Source organism: Temnothorax nylanderi, unplaced genomic scaffold, assembly GCF_030848795.1.
Source record: "Temnothorax nylanderi isolate EJ_2023f unplaced genomic scaffold, tnyl_v1.0 TNYL_tig0102_pilon, whole genome shotgun sequence".
NCBI lineage: Eukaryota > Metazoa > Arthropoda > Insecta > Hymenoptera > Formicidae > Temnothorax > Temnothorax nylanderi.
The window spans coordinates 298,117-322,142 of record NW_027249164.1 but is presented as its reverse complement, the minus strand read 5'-3'; the positions used below and the strand labels follow the sequence as shown (position 1 = coordinate 322,142).

The 24,026-nt window shown below is 39.5% G+C and overlaps 1 protein-coding gene and 1 long non-coding RNA gene across 4 annotated transcripts in view; one reads left to right on the top strand and one right to left on the bottom strand.

The window, feature by feature from the left end:
• Positions 1–2,534, top strand: part of LOC139775706 (uncharacterized) — a 127,216-nt gene extending 124,682 nt beyond the window's left edge. For both annotated transcript variants that reach the window (XR_011718906.1, XR_011718907.1), the window contains one exon: positions 2,467–2,534. This is a non-coding gene — a long non-coding RNA (uncharacterized lncRNA). The remainder of the gene's footprint in view (positions 1–2,466) is intronic.
• Positions 1,972–24,026, bottom strand: part of Shg (E-cadherin shotgun) — a 124,089-nt gene continuing 102,034 nt past the window's right edge. The window contains exons 2-17 of one of the 2 annotated variants that reach the window (XM_071711915.1): positions 19,334–19,407; positions 14,175–14,310; positions 12,843–13,081; positions 12,181–12,204; positions 11,445–11,633; positions 10,696–10,997; positions 10,294–10,564; positions 9,586–10,171; positions 9,316–9,497; positions 7,889–9,230; positions 7,495–7,718; positions 7,197–7,412; positions 6,768–7,107; positions 6,532–6,684; positions 6,235–6,421; positions 1,972–6,135 (exon numbers count right to left, since the gene is read on the bottom strand). In XM_071711915.1, coding sequence (XP_071568016.1) covers positions 6,279–6,421; positions 6,532–6,684; positions 6,768–7,107; positions 7,197–7,412; positions 7,495–7,718; positions 7,889–9,230; positions 9,316–9,497; positions 9,586–10,171; positions 10,294–10,564; positions 10,696–10,997; positions 11,445–11,633; positions 12,181–12,204; positions 12,843–13,081; positions 14,175–14,310; positions 19,334–19,407 — 4,421 coding nt within the window. In that variant the 3' untranslated portion in view covers positions 1,972–6,135; positions 6,235–6,278. The remainder of the gene's footprint in view (positions 6,136–6,234; positions 6,422–6,531; positions 6,685–6,767; positions 7,108–7,196; positions 7,413–7,494; positions 7,719–7,888; positions 9,231–9,315; positions 9,498–9,585; positions 10,172–10,293; positions 10,565–10,695; positions 10,998–11,444; positions 11,634–12,180; positions 12,205–12,842; positions 13,082–14,174; positions 14,311–19,333; positions 19,408–24,026) is intronic. The other variant, XM_071711916.1, reaches the window with a different exon arrangement.

The following is a 24,026-nucleotide window of genomic DNA, read 5'->3' as shown; positions in this document are numbered from 1 at the left end:
TCTGTATTGTAGAAAAAAAATGTTCGAAAAAACTGTTAACACATAAATTCACAAATCTTTAGTGAAAACACGTGGTAAAGGCTCCGATATCTGTTTTTCTGTATCAATAACTGCGCGCTTGTTTGAAGCACTTGTATTTATTCGCGTATCGAACAGACCGTCAGTTTGTCGCGATCATTGCGAGCAGATTTGATTGTTTGCAACGGGCCGAAAAATAATCGCACTATTTCCACGAAAAATGAAAAAAAAATGAAAGAAAGAAAAGGAAAAAGGAAGACTCACATGGCAACACTTTCTTATAGATAGATGTACAGAATCTATTATTCGTTAGAGTTAACGCACGCAATACCGAGTGTGCAAGAGACCCCGTTTACGAGAGTCCTAAGATGCGGTTGCTGTTTATATACATTACTGGACCCCTTGCTGCAACGCGCGCGCACATTACAACATCTCGATAGATTCGATCACTATTCCAAGAGGGATAATGAAAAGTCTGCGCCGGCGTTAAGCGTTTCGCTTTGCCATCCCGGAGATCGTTTCTCGCGCGATCCCAATACGGAAGTTGAGACGTCATTTGAGATATACATAAGAGAGATTATGAGCGATACGCTGCATAGAAATAATTAGAGATTCGCTATCTAGCGAAACCACTGCCAAGGGAACGGGCTTGGAAAAATTAGCGGGGAAAGAAGACCCTGTTGAGCTTGACTCTAGTCTAGAGATCATTTAGAGATACAGTTACACTATCGCGGTTCTCTTTATAATTTTGGATGATTGCGACCTCATCACCCCTCAACCATCGGTTGTTTTCTGTTTGTACACGCGTATGCCGCAATTAATATATGTTTAACAAACAACGTCGATGAAATTGCAGATTCTACCATATCATAATTGCATCAAAATGAATGTTGAATATTTATTTGCTATATTAGTGACGTCTAGATGTAAAATTATACAATCTTGATGTGCCAGCTTTTTTAATGGCTTTTTCTTACATAGAAAGGGCGTTCCGTGCAATTAAGAAAGCAATGATCCAACATGAAACAAAGATAAAACAAAGATAAAATAAGTTAGAGGCGTAGGATAAAATTTTTTTACATAACATGGCATTTTGTTTTTGACAGAAAGTTTTTTAAACGTTGAAAAATTAATTAGAAACTTTGTACACAGAGTGTTAAAGAAAAAATTTCTTTACTGTTTATTTCTTCTTCATCACTTTTTTTCCCTTGATTTAAAAAAAAAAAAGAGAAAAAGAAGAAACAAAAATTTCGCCAAAACTGATTTGCATACATTTGCGATATTATTCTTAGTGCAGTATCAATCAGATTAGCAATGCCCGTTTCATTTCAAAATGTTAAACTTAATGCAATCAAAGCGCAAGCCATTTATACAATTTTTCACATCACATGATTAAAGGAGGAAATTATATCTACCAAAGTAAAATTAATCATGTTTAAATGTCATTAAAAACCGTTGTGACAACAATTATTGAGATATAACACACTTGTACAAATTAAAAAATTTCAATTTCAGCACGTGTTACTTTAGCTTTACGATAGGAAAAAAAGACGGACAATATAAATTTCGACGTAACAGCTTTTTTTCCACGGAAATGACGTCCATTTCTTCCATTTAAAAGTATTTTGGTACGCAAATGTCGTCATTGTGAGGATTACGTCCAAAGAAGCAAACTGTATCGCTTGCGTCATTCGTTGCCAAATTAAATTAGCGTGTGCGACCATGACACTCGAGGGCTTCCGACTAATTTTCTAACGAGGGACATAGCAGGATGTGAAGCCTCATCGATTACTTTATCAATCAATGACATGACAATACATATCTAACAAAGTATATTGAATTCACGTGACGGTATCGTAGCGCCATCGTATGTCGTAATATTAAAAAATTACGGTTCTTTAAGAAAAGACCTTTCTTTTTTACGATATTAGCGGGGAAAAATAGGACAATATATATACGAATTTCACTTTATTACTACAAAAAGAAAATTACACAACGTTTTCGAGCTAAAGGTGGATCGAAGATAAAGGATAATGGTGCGCTCATATGCGTTGCCGTCGATTATCACATATTAAATGGTTCACGATAGTTCTTATTTTTCTAAATAATGTACAAGCTTGTTACACGCACGCGCATTACATTTGTCGTATATATATATTTATATTCTTGTATCTAATTACTTGAGTTTTTTTACAATACGTTTTTATTAAAGTGTAGAGTAATACATTATAAGACCCAATTAAAATTTAGTCATTAAGATCGCGTGTCAAAAAATGCATGATCTTGCTTTATTTTAAAGGCAGTGTCGAGTAAACATTTATCAACAGCATTTACGAACTCTTTATGCTTTATGACCTATTGTTCATCTTTGCGAATAATAGAAATGACAGTTACACAGATGTATGAAATTGGTGAGGAATAATGATAATGTTAACTTTTTTTTTACAGTGCCACGAAGTGAAGTAACGATTATACAAATTTCATGGGCAAAGTCTCTTCGAGGATCTTTTAACAGGTGAGTAAGAAAAACGTTTCTTCGCAGAAAATTATAAAATTCTTATGCTCCTGTATACATGAGCTAATCTCGTTAACGGAATAATTAAAGAAAATTCGAGCAATATTTAGTTGTTGTACGCCCATATGACGGATTAAAATCTATTACAATTATTATACACTATAATCTTTATCATATAAACTTTATATTGAAGTAACATCTTTGAACAACGCTTGCCAAATATCGCCTCAATGTAAAAAGGAAGTGAACAGCACGGCAGTGCGCAAGAGTTAAATTTTAACATAGATAAATCCTTATGGGTCTATTATATTTTATCCATCGGTCATCTTAATCGTTGTTCAATGGCAAGCCCCTAAATAGCTTATAGACATTCCTAGAGGAACGTTCGCGAAATCTGCTCCTCAACTCTTGAGATCACACGCGTCCGCCTAAAATTACGTTTCTTATCATATACATGTATGTCATACCTACACGAGTTGGATTTCACGATATGTATTAGGACTGCGCGGTACGTTGAGTTCTTTCCAACATCCAATTGACAAAAAGCAAGTACTTATATCTACCTTCGGTATTTCTTGTAACCATCAAATTATAACATTTGATTGTGATTGCTTTTATGCATAAAATATGCTAGATCAATTTTATATTTCTTAAGTATAAAAAACACGATTTAATATTTCTCGGTTATTTATGCGGTTTCGCACAGAGTGAATGAATTATTGAAAAATTACCGAATATAATAATTATATATACAAATCTTGTCAACACGAGTTTGAACTAGACTTATACTTAGAAAATACGTCTAGAGGACATCATAATATTCGTTTTACCACAACGTGTGCTCGCGATACGTATCAAAATATATTCGACAAACGTTTCTTCATTGCACATCTATCTCCTCGTCGATGAGTTATAAAAAATGGTAAAAATCTTAAAAGCGTACGAATAACCGAGGAACATTTGTGCGTCTCAACGTAACCACCTGCAGGTAATACATATGTCACCTTTATTGTATAAGAACCTTAAAAATAAGAGCATCCATTTATACATAAATACTTATCAACCGCATGAAGATGTAGCGAAAATGACGGCATTAGTATTATGAAACGGTGGCTAATCAATGAAGAACATGAAGAACAAATATGTCCGGGACGAAGATGATGTGCTATCGTCGCGAAACTATTTGCGAGCCGTGATACACAGTGACCTTACGAGTTATTATTCGCAAAATGAGGAGAAAGATCAACGTCCAAAGCGCGCTATGGCACTCGATCTTCATGCGTCGGCTTTTCGTTTGTCTATTGACTCGCAGTCTGGAATACTCGGATTATTTGCTTATAACGATAAAGTCCTACTAGCGAAGTAACATTACGGACAAACTTGCGATGAGAACGATTTTTTCGACTCTCGCGAGAAGTATACACGTATAAAGGATGGATGTATAACCAGTAAGCAAAAAATGTCAGCAATATGCTAGCAGATTTAAACAGAATATTGCAATAGATTGTTAGCGAAAACTGAACAGAATGCCATTTCGTAGCCATTTAAATAGAATATGTCATTTTTCGACGGTTAATCTGCCATTCCATCGATTTTCTGTTCTATTTCTGCTGGCATTTTTGCCGACGAAATTTATAGTATATGCTTTGCAGACACTTTTTCGATTTGGCTATCTGGGTATGTATATGTATGTGTATAATACATATATATGCTTATATGTATATATGCACAATTTTATAATTGCATGTATACATAATATGTATGCACATATATATATACATATTTATATATTTATATATGCATATATAATTGCATATACATATATACACACATACATACTTACATTTTGGAACATAGATCGAATATACCAATACGTACACAATTGTACGTGTCCACCTGATAATACAGATGATATCGTTACGCATATGCTCATAGCATCATACATCATGTACGCCTTTCTTTTCATTCGCATACATAATTATTAAAATATTATATAAATTAATAGAAGAGTGGCGCTACTTTTTTTTATTCTCATAAGAAGAGTTGTCTCTATATTCTTTTACAATTACCTCATTGATATCGCTTGACATTATTTATTTTCTCATATCTATATATATCTCTTTATATATTCATATATATATATATACCTTTTCTTCATATAATGTATAAAAAATAGTCTAGAAACCTTGTAACTTGACGATTACCAAATTCAAGAATGCAGATCAGCAATTAACAAAAATTATATTCTCGTTGTAGACTACTGATTACAAAACCGTGATGTATTATTGACGTTTGATGAATTGATGTTGTTCGATTCTCCTTGCTACTGGAATGTAATGTAATATTTAAAGCTAATAATGCATATATAGGTGAGTGTTTTCTTGAATCTGGCAGTCTTCGTGCTTAACGAAGTTACTCAAGTCTTCCTAGACGGCGAGTTCTAAAGTCAGTCACATAGCATTTCGTCGCTATTACGCAATTATAAAAAAAATATTAACAAAATAGACAGTAGCTCTTTCTCTCGTTCTAACTCGATGAATGAATAATTAAAAAAATTGGCTTAATACTTTGCCAACTTATGTACAGCAATATTTTTAACGTAAAGAGAGGAGAGAGATATCGTATACCAAATGTTAATCAGTGTTTTTTATACATAGTGTGTGCTTTCGTCCAAAAAGCTTTCAAGAACTAAAAACCAAAGACTCGAAATATAAGAAAAAAGAAGGAACAGGTTTTATATGTGTATCATTAAACTTTTCTCACGTGCGTTTTCTTTGATCTTTATTTTGAAAATCTTAACAAAAATTTCGGCAGTTTTTCTAAGTCGCTTTGTACATTATTCCCTAATAATAAATATAAGTCTCCAAATAGAATAATCGACGAAGTATTAAGCCGTTTACATAATACAACATTTATGCCGCTGTCCTGATACTTCTAACCAATGGAGTGTCGCTTATTATAATCCGTCAAAATGCAGTATGTATTATAATTATAATTATAGTTATAATTATGTTTAAGTAATTGAGTTAAAAGAGAAAAAAAAGGAAAGAATGCATGGAAATGTCGATTGTCCAACTCGTCGAAGTACATACGAGAACACGATAATCCAGAACTTTTACTGTTCACATTCGTACAATGAACGCACTATTTTCTCTCGCCTCACTTATACACATATATCACTTCTAGTGTAAAAGTATAACATAAATGCGCTAGGTTTTATCGACACGATATAAAAATTCATTTTAAGGGTCAGTATAAGATACGCATCACTTTCACGAGTAAACGAAATTTATATAGCGTCCGTATAGTCACTCATGATAATCATAAAGTTTGTTCCGTCCACTAATAAACCACGCGCGTTAATTACACATTGCGTTAGTAGGCGTATCACACGCTCTTTGTCTCTTCAACCGTCGAACTAAAGTAATCGGTGAATGAGACCACATTTAAGTACAATGAAACCTCGTTTCTTTCCAATTAATTGGAAGCTGGGGCTGTGGAAACGCACAAACCTGCACAGTGTAAACTCTGCGGCGTGTATGCTCCTAATTATGGTTACATGAATCACAATCGGGAGCGAATCTGCAAGCTGTGTGCATTTTCTGGCAAATAAAATAACGATCATTTAATTATAAGTAATATATTGTAAAAATTGTAATACTGTAGTATACTATAAAACAAAGCAACTACGTTAAAGTTACCTGCGTTAAAATTTTATATCTACGATGTTGTCATTTAGGAAAACTCAACACCAGCTTTCGCTTTCTCGTTCACCGACTCCGTCACTTTCCTCGTCACTTGGATCTTCTCCATACATATCTGCCAATTTTCTAAATCTTGGTCCAAAATTAGATAGATAATTAAAATTGAGATCTCCATCATCAGTGCCTATTAACAAAAAGAAAACAATGAAATTAATTAAGAAAACGATACAAGAATGTATAGTAGTAATATAGTAGATAAGTTTAAGAGATTTTCTGAGATTCAAAAATACTAACATGAAGCTAATGACGATAGGTCGCCTTCGGAATTCCCTTCTCCCTCGTAAGCATAATGCCTTACATCGTCGAATGGATTTGTATCGGGATCTTTATCGCAGCTTTCTTTCTTACCATCTAGGAAGCCACAAATGTCTGGAACTTCGTCGGTTCCTGTATAAAAAATTTTCTCTTTAATTTTCGGATTTTACAATAATCCATAACGCAAATAACACTTTAATCTGCCGTTATCATACCTCTACCCTGTAGGCCAATTGGAGCTATCTTAGAATCAATAGGTGGTGCGTCGTAAATGGCTCTCAAGACGTTTAAATCATAACCCGCATCAGTCTCACCGCCTCCCTCATCCTCGTAATTAATAATATTTTCTCTGATATCGTCCATATCTTTATACAGATCATCTGTCTTTCTCCTATGGACAACTACCGCCACGAGCAATATTAGCAATATCAATACGCAGACTAAAATAGCTACTATAAAATTCGTGTCAATTCCGAACGATATGGCCTTTGCCATGCCATGATCGCAGCCAGGATCCGCATTTCTAGACAGCGATGGCATACCTAAATTATACGTCTGAAACAAATAAAAGGATATAACTTAATCTCTCTCCACAATTTACCATAACTACGCCAATTTTGACATGATACGTCTTCATTACTTACATTTCCATTGAATGTCATATTACGTATACAGCCAACAAATCCTTTGTCAGTTGGTTTATGATCCCATTTTAAACTTGATGCTAAGTGCGCTAAATTAGTCAATGTACCACCTACTTGCATCGGACTGTTAACATTTAAAAATTCATTGGTGCCTTGCGGTGCAGTGAGACTCATGCAAGCGGATATGCCACACTTATCGACTATCATCTCTATCGACTGGAAAAAAAAACAAGCACGATTAAGATAAACTGCATATTTGATTTAAAGAAAACGATGCACATGTAACGAGAATTCTTACAGTTTTCTTCCAGTAAACGTCTATTCTGTGGCTCTTGCCGTCCGTTAATTTGATTTGTCTCTGATCTAGCCTTACAGTTCCTGTTCCATAGTCAACATACAATACAGCGAAGCCATGCTGAAGTTCCAAAGACATGAAATCCTGAATTCCAAGCTTCGGATTGTAAGTCATGGGACCGAAATAGAATACAAGACCATTGTCCACGTGTGGCGTTATCTCCAATCCTACGATAATTACACGCACACATGTGAATAAAAGTGCAAAAATGAAGAACGGAAATGGTGTGGTGGCCGCACGCGCCCCTACCGTTACATCCAACCATACACTCCTCTCCATCACTATAATCCATGATCGACATCGACAAACGTATCCCCAAAGTGTAAATTACACTTACCTAAATGTGAGTCGTCGCAAGCTTGACCAGGCGGTGGCATTATAGCCCAACCGTCTCCGTGAAATCCAATGCCCAGCAGTTCGCATCTCGGCCCTTCTAGACCAGGTGGACACTCGCATCGTTCTGCCAGAGGCGTACCACCGTTCAAGCAGACGATAGGTTCCGCTACGTGGCAAGTGCACTGCGGATCTACGACCGCCCTAACACCGACAAATGAGCTGGTATTGGTGTATACGACATATGGAACGGTACTGGCGTTCAAGAAGTTGCGGCACGAATTGTTGCAGTGGAGCTTCTCGAATAGGCACTCGTCAATGTTCATCAATAAGATATCCGCTTTCATCCCCCGTTCGATTTCTTTCGAATGTTGCGCTATAATCGTGTTCAACTTCTCGGGAGCGTAATACGGACTGCCATGCGCCGAAAATCGGACGTCCAACAAGCTTCTATTGTTGTGATGAGGCGAATGAAGTACGGTGAACACGTCGACATTCTCGACCGATGTATTCAGCATAGTTGCCAATTTCTCTTGGAATACCTCCTTTTTACTGACACCCGATTCGTCAGGTTCCACAAATTCCTCAGCCGTAAGTCCATGAAATCGTACGGAACCGGATCTGTCAACAGCTTCTTCGGGAAGTTCCTTGACAGTGACGTTCACGTAGGCATGTACTTGATGCGATGGAATAGTTTGGCCTTTCTCGGTGACGATAAATTTCAACACGAAGGTGTCGTTTGATGTACCCGACAGTAAAGTGATCATACCGGTACTGGTATTAAGATGGAAACCGTCGTGAGGAGAAGCCCAATCGAAAGATTTGTCCGGTAGATCCCAATCATCCGGATCATTAACATAAACGCGTCCGATTTCCGTGTCAGGAGACTCTCCTTTATAATTGTAAACAAATATCGAACTCGAGCCCTCCCGCATAGGATTATCATTCTCGTCGCCTATGATCACAGTAAGCGTCGAAGTACCCGTCATAGGTGGCACACCATTGTCCGTGATTGCGATCGGTATATCATAACTTTTCCGCTCCTCTCGATCAAACACCACTCGCGCGTATAAACTAGTCTCACGTATATCAAATTTTTTTGTGATTTCCTGGTCCGCAGTGATGTCAATTTTGAACTCGAATGGCGGGCCATTCTCCTCGGAATCATAATCTCGTGCTCTAAGCTCGGTTATCATGCTGGGTGGTTTATTTTCACCCCAAATTACTGGATAAGGCATATCGAGAAATGGTGCGTTGTCATTGATATCTGTGAGAGTAATATTAACATACACCGTTTCCTTAAGAGCCGTAGACGAACCATCCTCGTCTCTTGCCATTACGATGACCTGACAAAAACAACAAAAAAAGGATTAAAAAATGAAATTTATTTCTTAAAATATTAGCTTCATAAACATATAAGTAATAACTTACAGTCCACATTGAATGACCATTCGGTGGGTCACGATCTAATGGCTTTTTCAATTTCATACAGCCAGTTTTGTCGATTCCTATTAAGGGCTGATGCTCTTCCTTGACGATGAAGTAGGCAATGTGCTGATCGGCATTTCTATCTTCGATATCAGGGTCATAAGCCACCACAGTGGTGATACATCCTAAACGAACAGTAACAAATTTTGTTAGAAAACAAGATTTTAATTTTGCCGGATTATTCGAAAATTATCGCGTTAACATTTTACTTACCGTCCACCAATTTTTCTTCCTCTATCGTCGGATTTTTGTTGAAGTCTTCGAAGACCGGCGGATTGTCATTAACGTTTTCGATAAAAATCTCGACTTGCGCCGTGTCATTAAACACACCGTCGAACGCTCTCACAGTCAGATTATACTTGGTGATTTTTTCATAATCGAGCGGCTTGTTCACGCGAATCTTTCCCGTTATAGCTTCAATATAAAAACTGTCGTCGGTGTTTCCCGATATGATACTGTACGTGACAGGGCTCGCCGTCACGTCATCGGAATCGTTGGCTTTGACTTCAGTCACGGGCGCGTTAAAGTTGGCGTTTTCGTTAATCGAATTATGAGTGTACACTTTCCGGGTGAAGCGAGGCGGATTGTCGTTCTTATCAGCGATTTTGATTTTGAACACCTGTTGTCCTTTATTGTGCTCGCCGGTTCTGAACAAAGCACTCGGAGCATTATCCGTTGCTATTATTTTCACATTGTAGACATCTTTGTCTTCTCTGTCGAATGTCACTAACGTGGTGATATTACCAGTTTGCGGGTCGATGGCAAAGAGGTCCTTGAAGTTCTCCAACTCGTAGCTAACCTTTTGAGGATGAAAGTCGTGATATTGCGTTAAGTGCAAGACATAATGAAACTTTTGACGTATAAGTTGTAATAAAAGACGCTCTTACAGCACACAAAATATGACTTATGAAATTTTAATACCTGATTATTAGCGGACGTTCCATCAAAGTCAATGGCTCGCACTTGCATCACAGGAACTCCTCGGGGTTCGTTCTCTAACACGCTTCCACTTTCGACTTCACGGAAGACTGGAATGTTGTCATTTACGTCTAGAACTTCGATATCAACCACCGTTTCAGCAGCTAACTCATAGTTGTTTTGTACTCTCACTATTAATGAGTATTGCGTGTTACTCTCGTAATCAAGATAATGAGAGAGCTTGATATCTGCTACATCTTTATTGGATTCCAATCTGTAATGAGCGTGAAATAAAATATTTTGTTGAAGTCTCGTTGAAAACGCGCGTTGGTTCGCAATCGTTAACATGTTTCGTTTCATATTACATAGAGTGAAAACACGCGGTAAGCGCAATTCGTGTAGTACCTAAAAGTGTTCCCCTTGTTGGTCTGTTCTGTTCGGCCGGTCACGAGCTCAAACACTAGGTACGAATTGTCCGAATTACTAGAATTTTCGATGTTGGAAACCGCTTTCAAACGGACAATGCTAGAATCGAAGTCGTTAAAATTCTCCTTAAGTCTGATCGGCTCCGATGACATCGGTAGAAAAGCTGGCGCCTTCTTATGCGATTCCACAACCCGTATGTCAAGATCAATGACATTGCTCTGCGGGATTTCGCCAAGATCCTCGGCGGTCGCCGTCATACTAAATTTGTAATCTGGATTCCGCTGCACAAATTCATTATGACCATAATGCAGGACATTTATATATACATACGTGATTTGTTAAATAAAACGGGGAAGCGGAAGCTTATCGAAAAAGAGATGGATCGATACGTTCCATTATTTATCAGGGTTTCGGGAATATTATTTTTAGTAAACACAAGAAATAAGATAATATTTCTGTCGATTATTCAACGGACATTTTTGTTTCAGACGTTACTCGCAAAATGTTTACTAAAAATAGCGAAAGAGAATACATTTACGTAACAAACTTCGCCGATGAATATGAAAATTCGAACAACGACGGATTTTAATAAAAAACGACGAAACTATCGCTTAAACTATCAGATAAGTGTTACAAGCTCTAGTTTCGAAGTAACATTGTTCGAAGTAAAACGGAGTTTGCGTTTAAGCGCTATCCTCTTAATATCGTTCCACCTTCGCATTACTTACGTCTATAGCCTTGTTGAGGAATATGACACCGGACTCGCGGTCGATCCGAAAGTATACAGCATCATCCGGTCTCTTAGGAGACAGACTATACCGTACGACGGAATTGTTGCCATCGTCGATATCGGTGGCGGAAACTCGCATGACCTCGCGACCCACCGGTAAATCTTGCGGCACAGATTCCGTGTATGCCTGCGTAACAAGCCAAAATGTATTAGCGAGAACCGACAATCGCACAATACGTGCGCGTGGCTTCTAAAATGCACTTAGCGTGATGTATTCCATGCAATTTTCGTACGAATCGTGTTTACGGTACAATTACCATTCCTGAAAGACCACACGTACATGCATGCTAATTTAATAATAATAATAAATTTAAATAATAAGATTCAATGATAAAAAATTTACATATATATATATATATATATATAATTGGAAAATGTAGTTCGTCACGTTGCGCTGATAGTCGTCATAGTTATAAATCAAATGGAAAATCTCTGTATCTATCATGTCAACGTAAATTTTTATCTCGTACTCTTTTAAATTCTCATGGTCAAATCTGAAAATATTTTTTCAAGTGCGCACGGAAAGATATTCATTCGATACATAAAAATGACAATTTGTTTCATAAAATATGCAAACTGTGTGCATAAAAAAAAGGGAGGAAACAAAACTTGGGACACTTCTATTTTTTCATTTACATATCGAGCAACATTCACACCACGTATTCGGAACCAACCTTCCACACGTATCCACGGAAGACCTGGGATTGAAATAAAACAAAAAATTCAAGCAATTGTTGTTAGTGGCGATAGTGGCTGTTATGTTAGTCTACGAAGAAAAAGAGGAAGTTACGCGATATAAATGTACGGAAATCCACTGTAATAACTCACGAGCTACTCATTATCAAATTAATTCTCAACATTTCTATAGACATAAATGTTACGTTTAAAAATTTTATACTGATATTTTATATAACGTATGAGTCATACACTTAAAACTATTTATTTTCTCCAGAATTATTATTATTAATTAAAAGTCAGTAAAAAATGTCTTTGAAAGAATTAGTTCATTTCATTTTGGTAACATTATTTTTATCGAAAATGAATCTCGTATGAAAAGAATTTATTTTATATTTTCAACTTATACATATATTCATAAAAAATTAGCCTTTTAGCATAAAAAACGCACTATCATCCCGTAAATACGAAAAAAGCTTCTACGGTCGCTTTTTCTTTTTTCAGTACAATCCGGCTAAGTCTATTACATCCGTATAATTATGGCGTATGCATAATGTAGACGCTTATTCGCACCACATGCACCCAGATTCGTATATTTGCAGATACGAGCCGTAAGGAAGTTGGTAACGAGTTGGTAACTTAGGTAGTTAGCGAGACGTACCACTTTGTCGAAGACGGGTCCGTTGTCATTGACGTCTTCGATGGTGACTTTAAATGTGCACACGTCATCCAGCTGCGGCTTTCCATTGTCGGTTGCGAGTACCGTGAGATAAACCTCCTTCTCTCTGGCGGGTTCGTCCCTGTCGAGCATCTGGGTCGTGCTGATGAGGCCCGTCTTGTTGTTGATTTTGAATTTTAACTTTTCATCGGGACCGGTCACGAAGCTGTATGTAATGGTACCTGAAAATGTGAGGTCGGATCAGACGATCGTCGGATAATCGAACTAGTAATAGAAATTCGAATCTGTCCTCCGAAGATCTTCAAATAAATTCATGAAAATCAATTCATATACGAAAATACGAGTTATTTCGGAAATATTATTCGAAATCAAACTTCTAAAAATCTTACAAAATAGTTTAGTCTTGAAATTATTAAAGAAGTCTCGCATATCTAGAAACAATATCTTCCTAGAAATATTTCCTAGAAGATCTTTAAGCAAATTAATCATGTAAAAATGAATTATTTTGAAAATATTATTTAAAACCAGACTTCTGAAAAGCTTGAAAAATAACTCAGTCTTGAAATTATTAAAGAAGTCTCGAATATCTAGAAACAATATTTTCCTAGGAATATTTGGATGCCTGAAACATATTTAAAACATGTTTGAAACATATTTAAAACATGTTTGAAACATATTTAAAATATATTTGAAACATATTTAAAAACATGTTTTCTCTTTTACAACACAGTTTACAACGTTATTTCCATCCTCTCTATATTTATGTACAGATGCAGATAATAATTTTGTTTTTAAGTTAAACATGTTTTCAAATTCAACAATTTAAAAACTTCTTTAATAAAAAATTCATTTGATTTCGAGTTCAAATCAAATGAGACTCTTGTCGTATAAAATAATTCTTCTGCATAACATGTCGCAAGTGAACTTGCCTATACGCTCTATTTTCGTTCATCGCGGTTTGTTGGCGATGAGAGAAAATAGTACGTATCTCTGCTTTATTAATTAATAATGCGACAAGCTATTTCCGTTTACCTAATCTCATTTTGATGCGCGTAAATCCGTCAAAAATAATAAATGAATGATGAAAAACATACCGGGGACACGGTACATGATTAAAAACAAGCTCAAACACGGATCGTGCATCATAAACTTTTTTTTCCGTTTTAATTTGAGGTCGCGAAACTTTGAAGATCATAAAAATGCGTTCGCGTGTACAACTTTTTTGTTTTTTTACCACGCGCATAATTTACTACAAACGTTTTATGCGTGACACGTGTGACATATATGCGATGATGTCGCGCTGCCATACAATACCTCCTTCCTCCGGCGGATCCCTATCCTCGGCGCGCACCTGGATCACCACCGTGCCAGGCGGTTCCTCCTCCTTCACCACCGGCGCGTAATTCGAGCAATTGGAGAACACCGGCTTGTGGTTGTGATTTTCATCGAGCTGAAAGCGCAAGAGAAACGGACGGCTATTAGCGCGGGTGTTACTTGGGCGCGAGGCAGGCGCCCCACTCGAAAGATGTCCGGGGGATTAATCGGTAAACTTGGCATTGCGCGGGGGGGACGGGGGTGCGGGACGGGGAAAGACTTTGGAGAACAAGGCGCTCGATAAATCAAAGCGCTCCTCATAAACCAAGCGCCATTAATCACGGCGCGCGTACTCCGGCGGTCTATTATGTCGCGTTTCCTCATAAAAGATCCAACACACAGCCCCCCCCGAGACGGGGGGGGGGACAGAGGATAGAAGCACAAAGTGAAAGAGGGAGGGAACGGGGGAATGTGGGAAAAAACGGAGCATCGTACTAAGGCGCTTCGTAATAATCGTCGTTCATGTCGACGATCTAGAGCATGTGGCAAGGTTGGCGCAAGTCCCGCGGCTTTGCACGAAGTTACGCGGCGGTCTGTTGCGTCTCGGTAAGAGTCAATAGTCTCATAAATTATTGGTCGCAACCGCCCTCGTACGTTGCGTTACCATTTCATCGCGATTAGAATCGATCCGCTAATGTTTAACGTACGGTAACCATCGTCGTGCACCATCGACCGACGTGGCGTTTAACTTTTAAACTAGAGGGGGAATAGAGAAGAAGAGACGGTATGCATCGAATCGCGAGTAACGACCGGCGACGACGTGTAAAAAATTTACCGAACGTTGTTGCGGAGAAACTAATTTCGCGGATGATAGATATGTCCGGCGTCGAATTTCTCACCGATTCTCGCGCCTCTTAAATCCCCTGCCAAAACACGGGAGGTTGACGCTCGTAATAACACTAAGTATCCTCCGCGCATTCCCTGGGCGCGCGCGCGCTCACGTTAGACCGTTATCTTCAATGTAATTAAATGGTCGCGACATTAATATTCATTACTATTTTCTGTCCCACGGGGGATAACGATATTCCTGGATAAACAACATTTGGTAAGAAATATAATCCGCGTGTGCTCGCGCCGTGTTTGCTCGCACGGTGGTGCATGCCTCGGCATCCCCAGCAAACCCCCTCAGACCGCTCAGAATTTCGCGCAGCACTTTGCCGACGTCATGCGTTACCCCCGATATAACGCCCAGCACTCGCTCTCGTACTTTCCAGCCTCATTAACGATAAACAAGTTAGCCGCGTTTTAGCATATTAACCCCGTTACGTTACATCCGCGGCTGATTCCTGCCGACTTGTCCGAAAGAAAATTCCGTCAATTAAAATCCGTAACTCTGGTATCTACTGAAATCTTGAAAAAAAAATCATCCGTGAGGATTCCCTGATTTTCTAAGCGTTTTCGTTCGAATTCAGAGGCAAAATCGGAGCGTCTTTAGGCGCAAGCTCAAAATAAATATAGAACTTTAAATAGATATATTTCACGTTGCATAAAATTTTCATTTTTTTTATCCACAAGAAATAAAAGAAAATAGAGTCTCTTTCGTTAACGTAAAAAGATGTCAACATCTAAATATTGCAGTAAAATCTTTTTAAACGAGATTTATATAGCACTTCGGTACTAAAAATATGACATTTTTGTGCTCGCAAAACAGCTGAAAATAAAAGAGACAATTTCTTGAAGAGACAATTTCGACCGAACGTTCTCCGAGTGTCCCGATAAAATTCTCCGAGAAGTTCTCTGATTTTTTTCAAGGCAAAGGGAAAGATTCTCAGAGTATCCCAGGTTTCCCAGGTTCTTCTAGGTAGCAGACACTTTATAATTATTTCCACCGTCGCAGACATGCCTGTAATAGCGAGAAGAAAAGTCCTCGAACGGAAACGAGAGTGCAGGTCACGACGAGAACTCCCCGCCGTCGTTAATACTGCTGTGCCGGTGTAATGAGACGCATACGCGATTGCGTTAGTTACAGCAGCGTTTCCGTTTAACGTCAGCGTGAATATGATATTTGAGTGAGTTCACGACGGTGTCGTAAAATGAGCGAAGAAACTGACATCTTTACGCGTGTATGTATATCTGGATGAATGGCTTCCTCCCTCAAGGCACTTTGCGGCACAAATTTCAAGCTAACGATGCACACAACATGCATGGTCGCTCGAGATATACTCGACTGTTAATTTAATATTGAAAGCGAGAAAGCTTTCATGCGTTGCGAAGTTGCTCGCGATCTTTTTGCGCGACGTTTAATATGCAAAACAGCTTCACCGCGCGCGACCATCATCTCTGATTCGCAATGTGAGCTTAAAGGGTAAGGTAAAAGCAATGGGATTTCATAAAGGGGCTGAATATCAAACCTCTACTCGCTCTATTAACGTAGTGTCTACAAGAAAATTATATTTCATTATATGCCATACATCATGAAAAAGGTTACTACACCGCGGTAGCGCGAACCCTTATTATTCTTTAAGTACTTAAATTTCTTCAAGAGAAATTTAATTAAAGTTAGCGAGATATCTTACGTTGAAAATTGAAAGATCATGATCAATTGAGCCCCCGTAAATAAAGCAAGGAGGCAGGCAATTTCATTTTAAATGTAAATATCAGAATTTCAGATGCATAAAAATAATTAAAATTTTATTCCGCAGCGTTGAAAGTATTTAACAAAGTAGAAATAATATTTATATAATTAATTAAAAAATCACAGATCCATCGCTTTATTCTTTCAGTTAGAGTCGATTACGAATAGATATTTAATTACTAAAACGCTGCAAGTTTAAGTAGCCCCCTCTGTGTGCCACGTGGAATCTACAGGTCACATTTGAATTATAGGAAACTTCTCTGCCACGTCTGTCTGGTATTCACGAGATTAGATCCCAAACAAGTTCAGCGTCCAATTACGGGTCTGGCGAAACGGCAATTCTCGTCAGATCGTACCATTTGTCGAAATCCTGTCTAACGAATCATGCGCATGGAATGGCCCCCTATGGTTCTTCGTCCGCAAGTTCGCGTTCCTAAATATCCTACGCTTCGCCAAGCGAACTTCGGCGGCGATAACGTCAACGATTTACGAGCGATTCGTAAGCAAATCTCGAGGGCCGCTAACCAAGCACTTCTCACCAAAATGTCTCGCACTATGAACGTATGGCGCAACCTATTCATCGAATCACGACTATCACGAGTGATCTCTGCGGCGAATTATTTATGCATGACGATCACACGAAGAGCAACATCGCGCCACGATGTCAGACCGGAGATGTAAGGCCGTTTCGCTGTTATGGCTCGTGTTTTGAACGCCGTCTAAACGCCGCGCGCCGCTGGAAATCACTGATTTTGCACGGATAACTCCCGACGAAATTGTGTCAAAATACGACACGCGCGCGGAGCAAAATGCGTTTACTAAGAATTTAGCTCAATCTAATCCCGTTGGTATTTTCGGAACTTTTAAAGAAAGATGCTTAATAAAGGAAACTTCCTTCGGATTATTAGCGTTTTTTTTTATAACGCGAAAGGAAATACGATTAGCTTGAAGGCCAACCGAATTACGTAATAATCAAGTTTTGAATCTAAATAAAGATCACGTCAATACCGGCAAACGTTTGAAAACCATGATATTGATTGGCAAAATACAAGAATCTTGCATCATAAACCGTCACATTACGAGTGTCCGATTTCAAGACGTTTCATGTAAAACAACAAAGGGAAAGCCCGAATCTGGCGCGAGCTGCTTGGTCAATACACGTCTTTCTGTCAGAGAAAAGTTTGCTGAGTAAATCTCGACTTTGGCGACAATACATGGTATAATATTTGCATTTGATGGACTCCAAAAACTAAATATTGTCCGCGTAAATACCACGACACGATTGTTGGAGATCACTGGTTATTGAGGTTTGTTTTATGCTGAACATAAAGAGATCCATGGTCTCGTTCAGCTAATATGAACAACATTTGGTTAAAAAGGATCTAAATAGAGGACAATGGTGATATCGATATTTCTGTGCGAGTATCATGAATAATTACGTATACCTTTTAAATATTATATCGTATGAAAATCCGTGCTTATCGATATTGTATTAGCTTCAATATTTTTTTTAGAGTTTCAATTCTTCTAAAAACGTCAATCAAGAGCCAATATTTATTTCATTTAGCCTAATTAGCAGTAAAGACTTTAATCGACTATACTGGCTATTATTATAATTGTTATGACATTATGACCATTTGAATTTGGTCAGATTAATTGTCAACACGTTTTGACCATGGATTTTGGTCCTTCTAAATTGATGTAATTTTGATGCTTATATATAATCATGCTTATATTACATCAATTCATATATTTAAATAATTTAATTAATTTAATTCTATTATTGTTTAGTTACATGTTATTACCACACGCCTCAGTGATCGAATTGGTACGACACCCTTCACGGAATGAGAGAGATTCCAGATTCGAACCTTGGCTGAGGTAATATTTTTCGCAATAAATTAAATAAAATATAGAATGCTTATGCAATATATAAGCATCAAAATTACATCAATTTAGAAGGATCAAAACGTCTTGACGATTAATCTGACTAAAATCAATGGTCGTATTGTCATGACGATTATAATAATAGCCAGTAGGGTCGATTAAAGTCTTTACTGTTAATAAGCTAATTATTGACTGGCGAAGTAAACGTTATTTATTCGGTTTATTTCATTTAGTTCCAAATCTAAAACTCTATAAAAATATATATTAAGATGTTAAAATAGAAAATATTTTAAACTCGCTGCCTCGATCGCGACTTCTCGCACGCTCCATACATATCCAACGAGTGGCAATGAATTCAGGCCCCGCTCGTCGATGTCACATAGACTGCGCACGGTAAATATTTAAACTGTTCGGCAGATAGGCGTTGAAGGAAGGGACAAATCCATTATCCAACTTGCTGGAAAGGTGGTTTATACGGGGATCTGGTTGGATCATCCCCGGAATCTCGGGTGGTAAAAGGAACCGGGCTCCGGTGTCTGAGACAGAAGGAAAGGAGTGTAAATGGTGGCGGCGGCGGTGGAAGGAGGGGGGGGGGAAGACGAGAAATCGAATCAAGAACGAATCGAGAAGCACTCACCGATAATACACCCTCGCCCAGGAACTGCGATCTCACGTCCAGGTGTCTTGAGTGCCTCAATCTCGTTGCAGACGCTGTAACATAAAGAAGAAACGGGGGATGACGATATCGCCCATTTAGGATATTGCGCCCGATAAGGCGCGGATAATCGCCCAAGAGCCTCGTTCGAATTTAAGGATAATGCGTTACGCGTGACATCATTTCAACGGAAGCAAGACCACGAAACAGAACGAGTTTTTCTTATCGTATAACATTAGTACAACATATCGCGACGTTGTTACATTAATAAGTCTAATGCATACTTGATGATACCGAGATAATTGTGGTACGTGAGCATACATTATCACCTCTATGTAGATCTCATCGAATATAGTGCATTGAATACTTGAACAGAATCGACGAAAATACACGCTCTAATGAAAATATATTTAATAATATATGGAAATATGAGTCAAACGTTGAATTTATAATATCTAAGATGAGCGTTGCTCTTTCTCTCTCTCTCTTCCTCGTTAAATGGCATAATCCGCTTAATAATTATTTCAGCTCGCATTTACTCGTCCTATCGCATCTATTTTGGCTGTACACGGAAATTTTTTTTCCCCGGTGCTCGTTTTACATTTTATACGTAATTTTAAAATATCAAGCGCTCCCTCGATACGCATTTTTTTGCGAGATTTAACTATCACAATCACGACAACTCCCGCGTATATACGTGTAAAACGATATAACGGGAGCGAAATATTAGGGAAAATTTGTAACTTGCGATGGAACAATCTTAATTAAATTCCCAAGTACCGAATGCTAATTGAATTAGAAATTACATATCTCGGGGCGAAACCCTCGGAGGCTGCAAGAATCTTTATGCATCATTCACAACAATGTCTACTCCAGCAACACCGAAGAGCGAGGAATACAACTTGGAACGCTATCTCAGAACTATTCATAAGTTACGCAAAGTAGGCATTGCTAATGCGGCATTAGAGTCTCTTTAAGTTAATGCACAAAGACGGAGCGAAAGGCGTGTAGAAGAAAATACAGCTTCCAAGTAGGTATGCAAAATTATTCACAAAGACTTGTTGTTAGCAACTGTCGTTTGGTCGCGAAAAAAAAGTACCTATACGTAATTCTAAAAGAGATTGTTATTAATATAATATAACGATACAATAATCCGCTTCAGTAAAAAGAGACGCGCGCGCGCGCACGAGAGTGAAGAGAGAACGGTACAAAATGCGCTCATTTTATTGAACACTCGGTATTTTTGAGTACCGAAAACGTTCCCTGTCACTCTTTTGTTAATGCTTTGCGACCGCAATACGTGACGGCGACGAAGCGCTGTCATTCCTGCAGCTTGCGTGGCTCAGCCACAATGCGGTTTACCCGCACTTAATGCGGGCTCTGTCCCGAATTTTAAGTAAATTTGTGCCGCCGTAAAAGCGATATCACCGGAATTGCATAAAATTCAGCCGGGCTCGCAAACGTTCACGCCCGGAACCCGTCACTGCGGAATATGGTGAAACGACAAAATAAATAACACACGACAGAATGAGTGGAAGCCAGCCGGACATCTTGGGCCATAAATCGTTTGCGCGGATTTTTTCATTGTTGCTCTAGTATAGGTTGCTTTTTGGCCTCGATCCTCCTATTCTTTTTTTATCGTTTCGCAAAGGTTGATTGGTGAAAGTGGCGTTTAACAATCTAATCGATCTGACGTTAATGATTATTCATAGCGACAAGCTTAATTATGTTTCTTCGGAAAAACCGATAAACGATTGTCGCTCAACCTGTTTAAAATACAACGTATATAACAGGTACAATTATGCACATATAACTCGTCGATTGAGGAAACCTCCCCGATAATTGAATTGGAAATCATCCTCCCCTCTCCCATTCTGTCTCTGTGTCAAAATCATTCCGAACAATCGTCGACGTCACTCAAATTTATTATCGCTCGTACTCAATCGAGCACACACTCCACTCGTAACCGCGTACCGATCCGTCCTCTCAAACATCCAAATTAACACTTCGTCCATTATCTTGTTCCGCCCCAGTTGAGGGCAACATCTGTATAGCATGCGGAGGCTATTTGTATTTCCGCGTTAGCCGCCGGTGTTAAGCGCCATCGTATCGCTGTGTGCTTCGCGCCCCGTTCCCTTTAGATTCTTCGAGGGAAGAAAGCATCTCTTAGCCCAGTTCTTTCGCGCCAGAGATCCATTAAGTACTTCGCCCGATATATTGCATTCGCCCGCGGAGCCCCGCATATTAGCGGGAAATTTCTCTATCAAGTTTCCCGGTTACCCCCCCCCCCCCAACCCCGGTTGTGTTTTACGTTACATTTTATATCGCGCTTCTCGATGAGGACCGCGCGGGTTAATCAGTGGTTTCGACCACGCCGCAGAGCGAAATTACGAAAAATGCCAATGCGATACGTTGCATATCGCGATTATTGCCCCATCGAGAGGATTAATCCAACGACTATTTGCGATGGAAACAACTCGTAACGCCGGAAATAGGCGCAGATAAATGGAACGATATGCACACGTGAAACGCCAGCCAGTACCTACATTCACCTTTTTTTATGAGGCCGTACACTCTAACGTTTAACGCGCTCAAATGCCAAAGAGATATTGCAGCAGCATGCTCGGCAAAGATTGCCATTTTTCATTACGTTTGTCAACAATGCAACGGCGACTAGGAGTGTCAGCCTTCCATCGCGACTGACTGTATATCAACTTTACTTTTTTTTATTCGCAGTTAGTTTGGAATATATTCCGAAATAGGGAAATCGCATATTCCGCAACTTCTGCATATTTGCCGTACATGCCGCGAATATTTGATGTGCTAATATTGTGAATTGTAAATATCTCTCCTCACATTATTGTGCAATTGTACTCCCCCAAAAAGGTATGTACATATCTCACCAAATGAACGGTAACACGCAAGATTAATAAATACTCCCATCAAGCCTGATTCAACGCTAAGATAGCAGAAGAGAAGTGACGCGCGATCTATCCGTTCGCGAGAAAAGATTTTTCGCGAAGATAGAATGAGAGAGAGAGAGAGAGAGAGAGAGAGGGAGAGAGAGATCTCACGTACTCGCGTCGTTAGGAGGAATTCATGTCAGTCGTGCCGTCCTATATTCTATTTTGTGCCCGAAGAGACCCAACGACATTTTATGTCACAAGCCGAAAACCCAGGTACGTTCTAGCGGATTACGGATGGAGCCCGCCGTGTTCCGTATCAAAACCATTTATCGAAACTATCGACGAGCGAGATTTATTGAATTCGACCGCACCGTTCCTCCCGCCCGCTTTTTTTCCGGAGGTGGCAACGCGCAACGCTCTCTAATCCGCAGCGAAAAACCCTCGATTCGTACCTGCATGGTATATACTGTCCAATCTCGTCAAACCCCGGGAGTCTTTCTGCCTTTTAGTTTTTATTTTCTCCTCCTTTTTTTACGTCCCGTGTCTTTGTTATGCCCTGAACATCGAGTAAATGTGAAGTTGATCGCCCGCACTTTGATAATTGCTCCTCGACGACAGATGATCGATCGTGCCTCGCGCCCCGCTGGAAATTATGGGAATATCGTCTAGTTTATTTAGCGTTCGCGAATCCGCGAAATTTGATAGAAACGCCGGTGGGAAACTCGGTATAACTAATTCGCTTATAGAATAGACGCTTAACAAATGCCTCCAAGATGTATTTGCTCGACGTATTAACAGAAATCACAACGCGGCAATTCGTCGTAATAATTCACATTTCGCTTCGAATCTCGCCTTCCGCAAGTGAGATAACGGACCAGGTCGGACAGCGCGAATAGTTAAACAATGATGAGTTTTTAAACCGGTAAAAGTGTAGTTGGCACCGATTCAATCGGCGCTTATCGCGCCCAGCCGCGGCGTTTCCCGTTGGTAAATTTTTTCGCGAGGACAACCAACGCACGAACGACCGGTATTCCCCCGCCCGCGCCGCGCCGTGTGGACGACCGCGGAAATTATTAATCCTCATTTCACTAAGTGCACGCTGGAGCCGGTCGGCGCGCGACGGCACGTTGTGTGTTTGTGCCGCTTAAGCAGCCTGCCGCGCGCCGGTTATTCCGCTAATACCCAAATCGCGTTACGGCGAGAAGTCGCCTAAACGTAATATACGCACGGATAATCTTTATAATTTTCACGTATCCGCGCGTGGCGTGCGCGTTTATCCTCCGCTGGAGCGCCCCCGCGATAAAATGTGCCATTAACTTATCTAATTGGGTTAAAACATTTCCCGAATTTATCGCTTTTTTTTCACGCTCATTGTACGAACGCGTTCTACAATTCCGCCGTAGTGCGCCATCGAGAACTCGCTGACAGGGGGAAAAAGAAAAAAATTTATGAAAATGCGAACTTTCTCGCGAGCGTGGATTGGCCGGTCGCGGCGGCGGCGGCGGCGCGGCGACGGCGACGGCGACGCCGGCAACGGGATCGACCCCGGGAGATGACATTTCCGGTATTATCGTCGGCGTAGCGTTATCAGCGACGTCTTCGGAAAAGCGTCAACTGTAAAAGGATTCGCGTCGGCTCGGGAGCCGTTTCGCATTTTTCATATCTCTCGCCCGGGCGTCGCGTCGCGTCGCGCGATATTTCCTGAAGCGACCGATACGTATATCTCCGGACAATCGCGACCCCGCGCTACGCCGCGCCGCGCGCCGGTG